Here is a 14,434-nt window from a genome sequence, read left to right as displayed (position 1 = left end):
CAGCAGCAGCAGTAGGAACTCTTGGCACCACAGCTCTCTGGTTGAAGTGTTACTGTACTTGCATTGTCAGCACCATACCATTAACTCTTAATTATTATTTCAGATCTTCTCTCATTAATTTAGGTAACAGTAAGCTGACACTTAGCTTAAGAACCTTGAGGCAGTGTGCACTCTATCTCCTCTTCTGCCATATATTATTCCCCACTGTCTGCACTTCTTCTAATTAAGCTCTCAGCAGACTACATGGTAGGACGTGTGTTTAACAGGAAGTAAAGCACAGGAGGGAAAGAGTCTCATGGTGCAATGAAAATGAGAGATACGACTTCAAATCCTACTTGCGCCTCTGAGCTTTGGTTCCCTCCTGTGTAAAATTGGGTGGTCAGAGCCTACTTCACAATGTTGTCAGATAAGGTGGTGGCTGGTATATAGTCAGTCTTTCCGTGACTGATGGCTGTCATCAATGCATGATTTACTCCTACAATTGTAGAGGAAGATCATAGAAATATTAAAAATGTGTAAAAGAGGGGGGAAATCTCATTTTCCAGGGATGTTCAGTTAGAGACAGGCAAGATTAAACATGTTTAAATCTTTGAATCTTCATAAATGATAGCATTCCTTTTATTTCGACCCATCCTAAAGCTGACTCAACTTGGGCATTTATATTTGGTAAGTATTTCACAACTATCTCTTCCTTATTCATTATTTCCTGGCAGACTCGGTCAGTATACCTTACTGTTTTATTTTATGTGGCTAGATTGTCAGTTTAATTGTATTCTCATGAGAGAACCTAAGCTAGATTGACCCAGCTAAGCCACTATGAAACTCTTAATCCCCTGAAACTGTGACACAAAGTTTGTAAACCATTAAGTTTTGGGTAACGTGTTATACAGCAATAGATAGCTAATAGCACGAGGCAAAGAGAATACCTCTATCTTGTTTCAACCACTAACTGACATTTTGTGCTTTATGTCATTTAACAGGCAAGTCTAACTCTTGAGTCCCTCTCTTCTCCTGCTAAATTAATCTGTAGAATTAACCTGAAGAAATATCTTTCAAGGTACTATTTTTGGGTCCCAGAAGCTGTGAACTGCAGGAGACCAAAGAGAGCATCTTGTCCCTTCATTTTATACGTAAAAGTAACATCTAATATTTAGTGTTTCCTATGCTGGGCCCTCTGTTCCACACAACATGTAACTCTCAGGATATCCTGGGAGGTATAGACTTTCACTGCATTTTACAGGTGAAGAAACTCGGTCCACATTACCACCCACTTTGCCTTTACATCCTCTCTATTGTTAAAGAATACTTTCAGTTCAGTTACAAGCATATGTCAATGTTTTATTACAGTCTTGCACATAAGGGGAAATGTCTGTAGTCATCCAAAGAATCATCCTGGCATAAACATTTTAGGAAAAGTGGATGGAACAAATCACAGGTAAACTAGTTGTAAAGACAATAGTGATTGATTAACTATTTTTAAAAATATTTATTTGGCTGCATCTGTGCTTAGTGGCAGCACATGGAATCTTTGTTGTATCCTGTGAGATCTTTTGTTTCAACATATAGGACTCTCTATTATGTTGTGGCACACAGGCTCCAGAGTTTATTGGTTAAGTAGTGTGGCACAAGAGATGGAATTAGATCTCAGGACAATGTTTTATGAATTACCAAGTTGTTCCCCCTAAACCCAATCAATTAATGAGAATCAGGCATATATGTTTTGTTAAGTCAATTACATTCAACTCTTTGTGATCCCACGGGCTGCAGCATGCTGGGCTTCCCTGTCCTTTAATTCCAGAGTTTGTTCAAATTCACATCCATTGAGTTGATGATGCCATCCAACCATCTCATCCTCTGTTTCTGTCACCCCTCCTCCTGACTTCAATCTTTTCCAGCATCAGAGTCTTCCAGTGAGTCAGCTCTTCACATCAAGTGGCCAGCATACTAGAGCTTCAGCATCAATCCTTCCAGTGGCTATTCAGGGTTGATTTCCTTTAGGATTGACTGGTTTGATCTCCTTGCTGTCCAAGGGACTCTCAAGAGTCTTCTCCAGCCCCATAGTTTGAAAGCAGCCTTCTTTATGGTCCAACTCTCACATCTACCCATGACTACTGGAAAGGAGGTGTATATGACAGCCCTGATTCCTTCTGCTGATATAACTCTTGCCATCCATGTGGGCTTCCTTGGTGGATTAGATGGTAAAGAATCTGCAATGCAGGAGACCCAGGTTCAATCCCTGGGTTGGGAAGTTCCCTGGAGAAAGGAAAGGCTACCCATTCCAGTTTTCTTGCCTGGAGAATTCCATGGACAGAGGAGCCTAGTAGGCTACCATCCATGGAGTCAGACACGACTGAGTGGCTAACACTTTCAGGACTTTCATATGCCTCTTAGCATTTAAAAATTTCTGAGAGTTGTCTTGTACATCTGGGAATATTTTTTGTACTGTATTTTGGGTTTATGAGGAAGGAAACTGAACTGATACTTCTCTAAACACTCACCTCTGCCTGCGTAGGCAGAGATTAAGCAATCACCTGCCAGATGTCATCATTACAGTGAATGCAAGCCTGACAATTTACAGGAAGCTTATCATTCCTTTCCATTCCAGAAACGAGTTATACTTTCCCTCACTACATGTTGAAAACAGCTGAAACAAGTTGTCCATGATACTAGTCACCACCTTTCCCTTGGGCCATATACACTGCACCATCCTGCAAGTCAGCTCATAATAGAGTCTTTGATTGGAGTTGGTGTTGACTTGGCAATATTAAGAATAGGTAAGTGACACACAGGTATGTCTAGGAAATGGAAGGCTTTTATTTCTCTGGAAATTTTGCGAAGAAACATTATGGACCACTATGGACATCTTATGTCCATATTTCTACTGATCCTGAAAGCTCGACTTCTCTGTGCACTGGTGCTGAATTGAATCTTGGAGACAGAGTTTTGGGTGAAGTAGAAAAGTAGCTTTATTGCTTTGCCAGGTAAAGGGGGACACAGTAAGCTAATGCCCTCAAAACTGTGTGTCCCAACTTGGGGAACATAGTGAGACGTTTTATAGTAATTGTTCAAAGTGGGCGTGATCAGCTTGTGCACATCTTTCTAAAGAGTTGGTAGTGAGGTTAGCAAAAGTCAATATCATCAACCTTCAGGTCCAGCTGGGGTCTACATGCTTATGGCAGCATTCCATCGACAATTGTTAACTTCTCCCACCTGGAAGGGGTTACAGTATTTGCAAAATAGCTCAAAGGTATTGTTGTGCATGAGGCTTCCCTAGTGGCTCAGTGGTAAAGAATCTTCCTGCCAGTGCAGGAGACATACGTCTGATCCCTGGGTTGGGAAGATTCCCTAGAGAAGGAAATGACAACCTACTCCAATAATCTTGCCTGAGAAATCCCATGGACTAAGGAGCCTGTCAGACTACAGGCCATGGGGTCACAAAAGAGTTGGATTGTTATGCCCAGAGTCCGAGTCTCCAAAACTGAGAGAATAAGACGTCCACAGCAATGCAAAAGAATAAAGGGGGTTTATTGCTAGCTCGAGCTAGGGCCCAGGTCTCATCCAGCACAGTGAAATCCGACAAGAGCCCCGAGCACTGAATCACATCTACTTTTATACAGACGGTTCTTTGTTCCTGTAACAGCATAGCTGATTGGCTAAACCGAACGCGCGCACGGGACTTTTAACCTTGCATCCCTATCCGGATTGGCTCAGGTCTGGCGCGGGCAGGGGGCTACAGGGATTTTTTCTGATTGATCGAGCTACACTGCCTGTGGGAGTTCCCAGTGCCTCAGCTTTCCTAGAGACTAAACCTCAGGCCTAGCCTGCCCCTTAGAGCCTGTCCTGGCTTCAGTTTGGTCCCAACAGGATGTGACTTAGCACCTAAACAAAAACAACATTTTATCCCTAGGTGGGGAAATAAGACCTTGCCCCAAGGCTGCTCCTGATTGTTAGTTTCTCCTGGTCTCACACCCTCGCCCTTCCCCAGTTAGCAACTGTTTGAATCTGCTCTTTGGAACTCAGGGAAGGTCATGGTGGGTAAATGAAGGCTATTTCCTATCAACAAAGAAATAGAAGACATGAAAGGCCTTGTGCCTAGAAGCCCCATGGGGCCCTGCACAGTATCACTACTGATGCAAACTATAGTCTTAGCCTTATCTAAACTATGTCTTTTCCAAAGATAATCTAAGGAACTGAACTACTGTATATTTAGACACTTATGTAGTTTGTGGTATGGCCTATATTCTTCCTTGTCACCTTTGGCTCCTGTTCAAAGGTTAATAGCACATGTTAGGCATTTAGTGTGTTGACGTAAACTGATGACAGAGAACTGTTTTTCAGTGTAAGGTCAAGTACAGGTTCTAGGGTGTGAAAGACATAGATTAAATCCCTGATTTCCCACTCACTACCTCTATGACCTTGGACAAATAATAACTCTAAACAGTTTTTTCCTTTTCCCATCAAGTGGAAAAAATGATAGAACCTGCCACATGTAGTAGTGGTGAGGATTACACACGACAATTCTCATGTGAAGCACTTAAGTACCTGGTACATGTTAAGACCTCAATGCATTTGAACCTCTCGCCAGTCTCCCTTCCCATCCCACCCCTCTAGATTGATACAAAGGCCCCGTTTGAGTTTCCTGAGCCATACAGCAAATTCCCCTCAGTATATCTTGGTTATTGTTTTCTTCTGTTTACCTCCACCTATATCTTTTATCTTTCTTTAATCCTTCCCCCACTCTGCGTTTCCTCATCTTTTACTTTCTGTCCTATCTTTTATGTCTCTTCTTCTCCTCAGCTCTTCTGTTCTCCTGTGCCTTTGTATATGTCTCTTTGTATATGCGTTTCTTTTTCTCACTTGTGAGGCATGAGTAAACCTCCTCTAGGGGAGGGAGCTCCACACCTTGAAGAAAAGGCTAGAGGAAGTAGCACCCGCATTCGGATCTGTTGTTGCCTTCTTCTTTGAGTCAAGAATGTGCTCCAGAAATGCAAACTTGAAGTTCTAGAAATGGACACAGACTCACTGTGAGCACAGAGGGTCACCAGACAGGAAAATGCCCAATGTGGTAGATAACCCTCAACTTCCTAGCAACTAGCTGCACTTTATTTTTATTGTTTCTTTTTTTGTTTATTTGTGGCTGTGCTGGGTCTTGGTTGAGGAGCAGGGCTTTCTCCAGCCCCAGCGAGTGGGGGCTACCCTCCAGGTGCGGTGCGGGGGCTTCTCATTGTGGTGGCTTCTCTTCCTGCAGAGCGTGGGCTCTAGGGCACTCGCACTTCAGTATCTGGGGCCCCAGGGCTTAGTGGGGCCATGGTACGTGGGATCTTCCCCTACCAGGGATCACAGCCTTGTCCCCTGTATTGGCAGGTAGATTCTTAACCAGTGGACCACCAGGGAAGTCCAGGGCAGCCTAACCTTGGTGAAGAGGGTCCGTGTCTATGTCCTGTAGGAAGTGCCACAATGGCTTGGTGGTCTAAGGAAGAGAACTCAGCTAGAACTCACTGGAATGGCTTCCTAGTGACAGACTGGGAGAGACCCACGCCAGAATATGGGACTGTGCGGCAGGAGATGCGTGCACAGGTCTCTGGCACAGGTACAGGAAGAATCTATGTGTCTGGGTGGTAGCGCAGGGCTTCCGAGAAACTGGATAGAGCTCTGCAATGGTGGATCGAAAGATGATCAATATTAATTAAACTGAAATCTTAAAAAAAAACCCTCAAAACCTTAGTTTTGTTTTTCAAATACAAAATTTGAAAACAAATTCGTTGCTAAAATTTTGAGGAACAAAAGTAGCTCTCCTTGCCTCCAACCAGTCATAGTCCCACCACCAAAAGCCAGTGCCAACATTTTGATATACAGCATTTCCTTTCATCCCCTTTTGAAGTGTAGTGAAGTCACTCAGTTGTGTCCAACTCTTTGCGACCTCACGGACTGTAGCCTACCAGGTTTCTCCGACCATGGGATTTTTTAGGCAAGAATACTGGAGTGGGTTGCCATTTCTTTCTCCCCCTTTCTAAGGTATTTTAAAATATAGTTGCTGTAAGATTGTTTGTAATATAGTCATTTCTATATTCTGACATCAAAAGTAAACATGCTCATTCAAAACACTGGAAAGAAGAGAAACATATAAAGGAGGGAGGGAATCATCTGTAACTGTGTCTCTCAGAGGAAACTTAATAAGACTCTGTGCCACTTATTTGCAATCCTTTTTATAAGCTTGGTGTGGATCATGTACAATTTTGATCATGTCGTTTTCAGTTAACCTTTTATCACACCTACTTCTACAAGGTCTTTAAAAACCCTGTTCCTTCCCTCAAGGAGGCTTCCATTCCTACTAGAAAAATAGATGTGGACACAATGGCAGTGTAATCAGAGTAGTCAGAGACAGGGCAGATTAGAATATAGTTATGGGGTAATCATAAATAGAAGGTGAAAAAGTGGAAGCACTGATAGGTTTTATTTTCTTGGGCTATAAAATCACTGCTGATGGAGACTGCAGCCATGAAATTAAAAGTCACTTGCTCTTTATAAGGAAAGCTATGACAAACCCAGACCATGTATTAAAAAACAGAGACATCACTTTGCCGACAAAGGTCCATATAGTCAGATGTATGATTTTTCCAGTAGTCATGTACGAATGTGAGAGTTGGACCATAAAGAAGGCTGAGTGCCAAAGAATTAATGCCCTCATTAGAAGGCTCTTGAGAGTCCCTTGGGCAGTAAAGAGATCAAACCAGTCAACCCTATAGGAAATCAACCCTGAATATTCACTAGAAGGACTGATGCTGAGGTTGAAGCTCTAATACTTTGGTGACCTGACATGAAGAACTGTTTCATTGGAAAAGACCTTGATGCTGGGAAAGATTGAGGGCAGGAGAAGAGGGAGGTAGAAGATGAGATGGTTAGATAGCATCACTGACTCAATGGAGAAGAATCTGAGCAAACTCTGGGAGATACAGAGGAGTCTAGCCTGACACAGCTCATGAGGGTGCAAAGAGCTGGACACAACTTAGCAACTGAGCAACAACAACATAAAATGGCTCTACCTGAAACTAGAACTGTTGCTACTGATTATACACAACCAAACATGTTAGTATATTTAATGATTTAAAATGCTCTTAAAATGCATTGACAAATTTTTGTAACTATAAGGAAAATAGGTGAACATAGAAAAATATTAAAACTGTACCAAAGGGTATGGATGTATTTTAAAAAACATTTAATTGTTTCTCATCCTAGGAGTGCTGCTTACCAATTTTTGCTGTCTTATTCTAGAAACACATACTATATTTAAAAAAAAAAACACCAAAGGAGAACATGTTTAATAAAATGTTCTCTCTGTTGTTTTTTCCCTCTTAACTTGGAACACCTTGATTTCATTCCATAGCAGCAAATATAGATGTATCTTGTACTTTCTAGCAGGTGCATATTTATTTGTCTATTGAATGAATGTACTATAATTTATCAACTCTCCAGTATTCTATTGAGAGACATCCAGTTGTTTCCCATTATTTTTCTCATTGTGCAAAAGCCTTTATTATACCTTTTATGACAAGCTTTTCTTTCTGTAGAGTTAAAGGCTGAATTGTGCTCCCTTCAAATTCATATATTGAAGTCCTAACCCTCAGTATCTCGGTGACTGTATTCTGAGATAGGGCCTTTAAAGAGGTGATTATGTTAAAATGAGGTGGTTAGGGTGGACCCTAGTGCAATCTTACTGGTGTCCTTATTTGAGAAGGAGATTAGGACATAGAGCCAGACACACACAGGCACAGAGCAAAAGCCATGTGAGGACACCGGGAGAAAGTGGCCATTTCCGAGCCAAGGAGAGAGGCCCCTAGAGGACATTAAACCTGCTGACACCTCGATGCTGGACTTCCAGAACTGTGAGAAACAAAGTTTCTGTTGTTAAGTCTGTCATAGTTAGTTTTGACCACCCCAGCAAAAGAATACACACAACCACTCATCTCTATTTAGTAAAAACCAATGGGAAAATAATAATAGCACTTGCTATGCAGGCCTATGTATATTTCATATTCTGAGCTTCATGTGCAAATACAGCATTTGAACGGAAAATGAAAGAAAAAAAGACGGAAAACAAAACATGGCATCAGGCCTCACATTTCAACTCAGTGGCTATCTTTTCTTTTAAAAATGACACCTTCCCTGCTAAGAGCTTTACTCCTAAATCAATCAACCTAGCCTGCCGTGCGTGCGTGTGTGTGTGTGTGTGTGTGTGTGTGTGTGTGTGTGTGTGTGTGTGTGTCGTGCGCGCGCGCGCACGGTTAGTTGCTTATTTTGACTGACAGTAGGATCAGCTCTGGTACCGAGTTGGGTTTGGGATTCCAACTGTTGGGGGTTGCTGCTGCTGCTGCTAAGTCGCTTCAGTTGTGTCCGACTCTGTGCAACCCCATAGACAGCAGCCCACCAGGCTCCTCTGTCCCTGGGATTCTCCACGAAAGAATATTGGTGTGGGTTGCCATTTCCTTTTCAGTTGGGATTAGCAAAGGCCTTTCATTGTTTACTTTCACAACTAACGCGCTGCTTGCCGGGAAAACTGCTGTGTCATAAACTCAGTTAAATACAGTTAAATATAAATGCCTTAGAATGGACTTTCCCTGACTTGTAACCCTCTCCAGGGCCCTCAAAACCAGGGCTGGAAAATACTGTTGCTGCCAAACTTGGCTTTCTCTGCCCACCAAATATGAATTTTAAAAAAAATGGAGACAGAGTTTGGAGGAAATAGAAAAGTGGCTTTCTATTTCTAATCTTCAGCTGGTGGAGTGATGAGGGTGGGGTGCGGGGGGAGATGTTGGCTTCTGCCTGAAGAACTGTGCCCCTGGCCCTTTCACGAGGAGTCTAGAGGCTTATATAAGATGAGGGGGGAGGAACAAAGGGGTCAGGATCTTGTATTCTTCTTTCTCTTGTTTCAATAACAGTCACCAGCTGGTGTCAGGTAACCCAGTAATTGAGTCTGGCAGTCTGGGAGCACTGTGGCCTTCTTTCTCTAATGCAAAAAGAGAAAAACTAAGAGAGGTGGTTTGTAAAGGTGAGCCCCAGAAACAGGATGTAATTAGCATAGAATCTAATGGTAACAGGTGTGAAATGTAGCTTCTGCAGATTTAGGGGGCCAAAAAGCAAATTTAGTTACAGATTAGAGATTGTTGTTCAGACACTAAGTCATGTCCGATTCTTTACAGCACGCCAGGCTTCCCTGTCCATCACCAATTGCCATCTAACCAACTCATCATCTACCGCCCTCTTCTCCTTTGGCCTTCAATCTTTTCCTAGCATCAGGGTCTTTTCCAATGAGTCGGCTCTTCAAATCAGATGGTCAAAGTAACAAAATAAAAACTAGGAGTGATCAGGCCTGCTCACTATCTTTGTTCTTAGGAAAGAAAAAAAAAAAGAAACCAACTCATTCCTCTTTCTTCCTTTTCACTGCAACAATACCCGTAAAGAGGCCTCATGTCATCAGACATTTAGGTCACCAGGGAATGATTTGGCATTTTTCCCCCGCAGCATGCAGTTTTCAGAGAGAACGAGAGAAGGAAAGGCACTACGCACTGTGCGTTTCTGCCGCTCTGTTTTCACGCCTTATCTAGTCCCTTGTCCCTGTGACTTCTCTGTGCCTCTGTTCTCATATGTAAACGGAGCTCATACAGCCATGAATCCAGTGCTTGTGCCCTCATCAAATTCAGATGTTGAAACCCTACTCCTCACATGATGTTATGAGGAGATGGTTGTTAGAATTCCTTCACTTTCATATGTCAGAAGAAATCAAAAGGCATGATTAAGCCAATAACCTTGACTTTAATAGTAGCTCCTGATCTGCTGTAGTTGCAGGAACCCATAAAAATGATACTAGGCTGATCAATGTCTTCTTTTTAGGGCTAAAGTTTAATGTAAATCAATCATGTATTCTGGATATATCTGGTGATTAATTATTACCTTACTCAGCACATGGTGCAAAAGTTAATAGCTTTTTCTGAAGGGAAGAATGACCCTCGGGACTTATTACTTTTTTTTTTATTATTACTTTCTTTCATTTTATTATCTTAAATTCCCTGAAATGACCAGTCCAACCTGGCTGTTACTACTGTTCAGCTAACTACACTGCTTCAAGGTCTAGGTTACAGTGAAACTGTGTAGAATGCCTTTTTTTTTTTGTTTGTTTATTTGTTAAACACCTATTCCACGTGCCTGGTTCTAGGGGTATACTGGTGAACGACAGACACAAACTGGTATTGTGAAACAAAATATGGCGAGAATCTGCCGGCAATGCAGGGTTTGATCTCTGGGTTGGGAAGAGCCCCTGGAGAAGCAAATGGCAACTCACTCCAGTATTCTTTCCTGGAACATCCCCTGGACAGAGGAGCCTGGCAGGCTACAGTCTGTGGGGTTGCAAAGAGTTGGACACAGCTGAGCGACTAACACAAGAAATGGGGAAATTACAGAATGCTATGAACTTCTCTCTTTCCTTCTTTCTTTATTCAACAAAGATTGAGTACTCAGTGTATGTATGACGGGCATTGTCCTAAGTGCTGAGGATAAAACTGTCACGCGAGTGTATGTTCCTCGATTCTTTGTCTTGTCACAACAAAGATTTGGAGTGACAGACATTAAAGCCCCCTTGGCGAGTCACAGTTCTCAGGTCTTGGATAGACCGTGTTATAGCTCTCAGGTCTCGAATGGACCGTGCTATAGCTCTTAGACAAATCAGTGTTACAGCTCTATTTTATTTAGAAGATAGCAGGAAAATCCATCTTCGAGGCGTGAGGGCACGTCGATCTAAAGACACTAGGAGAAGAGCACCCCAGCGCGCAGGAGAGAGAGCTGGCTTTGGCTCTTCTATTTATATGTTTATCTCTCCCTGGGCCTGTCCTATGTAAATTGGGCCAGCCAGGAGTGTTGATTGTTTTACCTGAGGTCCTCCCTCCGGTCCTCGGACCTTCTTCTGTTTCATTTTCGCGGGGTTTTCCCTTCCTTGTCTGTAGCCACTGCCATTTTGGACTCCTTTTCCCTGTTCTACCTACCTAACAAAACCATGTGTCTAGTCTCATGGAGCTCATTGCTCTGTGTAACTGGTTGACCTAAGGTCTGGGTTCACATTTCGAGACAACTTGAGTGACAGATCAGAATAGGGTAAAGAAACAGAAGGAAAATAAGAAAATGTCTTCTGGGGGATATCAGAAAATATAGACACAAAGCTGTAGTGAAATAGTAGAGTTTAAAAAGAATGAAGACAGGGGCAGAGGAGGGAAAATGAAATAGCTATCAAGGACCTTCTCTATATTCTATTATACAAGAATTGTTCCCATTTCTAAGACAGACTACGTACAAGTCATCATCTCTGTATCCCATACAACTAACAGAATGCCTGGCACAGTATCATTGGGCCTAGATCATTTGGCCAGATTCCTCACTAATTTGTGGGATGCTAGGCAATCATCACTGAGACTTAGTTTTCTGCAGTACACCTCACACAGTTCAGTCACTTTAGTTGTGTCTGACTCTTTGTGACCCTATGGACTGTAGCCTGCTAGGCTCCTCTGTTCATGGGATTTTCCCAGCAAGAATATTGGAGTGGGTTGCCATGCCCTCCTCCAGGAGATCTTCCCGATTCAAGGATGAAATGCACGTCTCCTGTGGCTTCCGAATTGCAGGTGGATTGTTTACCACTGAGCCACTGGGGAAACCCTACTATGTGCTAGGTACTATTATAAGCAATTCAACTATATGAACTCTCTTAATTCTCATAACAATCCTATGAGGTAGGTGTTTTGTCTCAGTTGCTCAGACTTAAAATACCACAGACAGCGAAAGTTGCTCAGTCGTGTCTGACTTTTTGAGACTCCACAGACTGTAGCCTGCCTGACTCCTCTGTCCATGGAATTCTCCAGGCAAGAATACTGGAGTGGGTAGCCTACCCCTTCTCCAAGGGATCTTCCCAACCCAGGAATCGAACCCAGGTCTCCTGCACTGCAGGCAGATTCTTTTACCAGTTGAGCTACTAGGGAAGCCCATGCATAGGCGGGGTGGCTTATAAGCAGTTGAAATTTATTTTTCCTAGTTCTGGAGGTTGGAAATCCAAGATTAGGTGTCAGCACCGTGTGGGCCTGACTGTTGATTTCACACGTCTTCACATGCAAATAAGCAGAGAAGGGCAGTGAGCTCCTAGGGACCCATTATTAGGGTTTTACTTTCATGACTTCATCCAATCCTCTTACCTCCCAATTGCCCACCTCATAACATCCCATGAGGAGTAGGGTTTCAACATGTGAATTTGAGAGGGGCACAAGCATTGAGTTCATGGCTGTATTAACCCCATTACATATATGAGGAACCTGAGGCACAGAGAAGTTAGGGAAGCTTGCTCAAGGTCACACATGGAGTATCCCTCAAACCAGGAATCCAACTTCAGTGCTAAATTGTGCTCTTAAAAACTGCTCATACTGCCTTTCAATAAGTGGCACATAGTAAGATTAGAAATAAACGAAAGCATTCTTATTCAAAGTTCTAATACTCTTCTACTCCATCATTTATTTAATATTCATCAAACCCCTATGTTGTCTTGGAACTCTCAGTATGGATGCAAGGGTTGAACAGAATACACCTGCTTCTTGCTCTCCTGGAGTTTATAGTCATTAAGCAAATTACATAACAGGGCTTCCCAGACGGCTCAATGGTAAAGAATCCACCTGCCAATTCAGGAGATGCCGGAGACATGGGTTCAATCCCTGGGTCAGAAAGATCCCTTGGAGGAAATGCCAACCCACTCAAATAATCTCGCCTCCGAAATCCCATGGACAAAGAAGCGTGATGGGCTACAGTTCATGGGGGTCACAAAGAGTTGGAGGTGACTGAACAAATACACACACACACCCCATAACCCAGGTTTTCAACCTTTCCTGTTTTCCTTCTCATTTATCTGTGTGTTCATGAACCCTCCAACTAACCAGCTGTGGACTAAAAAATACAGTCAAAACCTGAAAGTAGAGAGTTAATTTTATTTGATGGGACCAGTTGGAACCCAAGCTGGGGAGATAGCATCTCAGTAGCTCAGAGAAAACCGCTCCAAGGAGGCAGGAGCGGGGAGTCAGGCTATATACAAGTTTGCAACAAAGGGAGCCAGGCAGTCTGAACATCAAAGATTATTGTGATGTAAGAAAACTCAAATACATAGCGTGTTATGTATGGGAAGATGCCAGCCTCTGGGCTCACTGAATTCATCTCTCAGTTATCTGGGGGGCCAATCCTGTTTCCTCGATCACCTTAAGGAGTGGCAGATAGCTGCTTCTTGCCTCCGCCACCCTCCGCCCCAGGAGCAACCCCCCGACCCCCCAGGGAGTGGGTGGCAGCATCTGTTGGATCACAGACACTGTGTTCCCTTTCGGGCACCCTCATTTACATTTGGATGCCAGAAATCGCTGATGGCCGTAAAACATTTATTTATTGACATGGCAGGCAATATTTTCATTTCACACAGTCCAGGTCTGATCTGGACGAGCAAAGCCCATAACAGGGTCTTCCTCGGTCTCCTGGAGGACCGAGGCCAGGATGAGTCGACCTGTCGGGAAGAGACTGACCTTTTTCTTGCCAGGGACCTGGCTGAAGTATTCTTTCTCTCTGAGTCTCAGCTCAAAATGGAGGAATGTGTCCTAAGGTTCTTTCCCCGCAACCGACTTTCTGAGATTATTTACCCTCGAGACTCCCCAGCACCCAGGGCCCTTACTGACAACCCTGACCGGGTATTTCGGAGCTTCAAGCGTCTTCCCGCCTTCGATTCCCAGGAGACATTTTCCCTCCCAGGAGTCTTCCTTCACGATTCCACTCGGCCTTCCCGCCCAGCCCCCAGCCCCGGGGTTCCGCGCCCGCCCTCAAGCCCAGGGGCCGCCATTGTCCGGCCTCGGCCTGCTCTCAGTGTTCCCAGAGTTCTGGAGCTCCCCAAGCCCGGTTCCCCTCATCGCTGAGGACCCCTGACCGGCGGGCAGGGAGGTCAGTGCTCCGGCCGGGGGGCCGAGCAGGCACCGGGAAAGGCAGGGAAGCGAAGGGCGGCTCGTGGGGGCCGGGGCGCGCCCAGCGCAGGCGCTCAGGCGAACTGGGCGGCAGGGCCGACCGACCGCGGCCCTTTGTCCTCGGCGCCTCGGCCTCAAGGCCTGGTGGGCGTAGCGGCCGAGAGGAGCGCCGACAACGCCTCTGAGACGACACCCTCTCCCCTCAGATCGTGTCTTTTCTGTCGCGAAACGTTAACAGAGAAACAAACAGGGGGAAAGACTCGGTTTCTTTCTCGGGCAGACGAGGAACGAGAGAGGAGCTGGGAGGTGGAAGCGCGAGCCACCACCGCGCGTCGGGTCACGTGGGGCGGCAGGGACCGCATGGCGGCGGCGGCCCGCGCGCGCCCCCGCGCCTCCGCCGGCCGGGCAGCCCGGGCGCG

The 14,434-nt window shown here is 44.5% G+C and overlaps 1 protein-coding gene across 3 annotated transcripts in view; it reads left to right on the top strand.

Annotated features, from left to right (window-relative positions):
• Positions 1-2,640: 2,640 nt before the first annotated feature.
• FBXL5 (F-box and leucine rich repeat protein 5) overlaps positions 2,641-14,434 on the top strand; it is a 55,606-nt gene continuing 43,812 nt past the window's right edge. The window contains exons 1-2 of one of the 3 annotated variants that reach the window (XM_040237551.1): positions 2,641-2,774; positions 5,365-5,590. In XM_040237551.1, the coding sequence (XP_040093485.1) occupies positions 5,546-5,590 (45 nt within the window). In that variant the 5' untranslated portion in view covers positions 2,641-2,774; positions 5,365-5,545. The remainder of the gene's footprint in view (positions 2,775-5,364; positions 5,591-14,434) is intronic. The other 2 variants (XM_040237550.1, XM_040237552.1) reach the window with 2 other exon arrangements.

Source organism: Oryx dammah, unplaced genomic scaffold, assembly GCF_014754425.2.
Source record: "Oryx dammah isolate SB20612 unplaced genomic scaffold, SCBI_Odam_1.1 HiC_scaffold_3, whole genome shotgun sequence".
In the NCBI taxonomy this organism is placed as follows: Eukaryota; Metazoa; Chordata; class Mammalia; order Artiodactyla; family Bovidae; genus Oryx; species Oryx dammah.
Note: the sequence above shows the minus strand (reverse complement) of the source record. Positions and strands in the feature narration are given on the sequence as shown.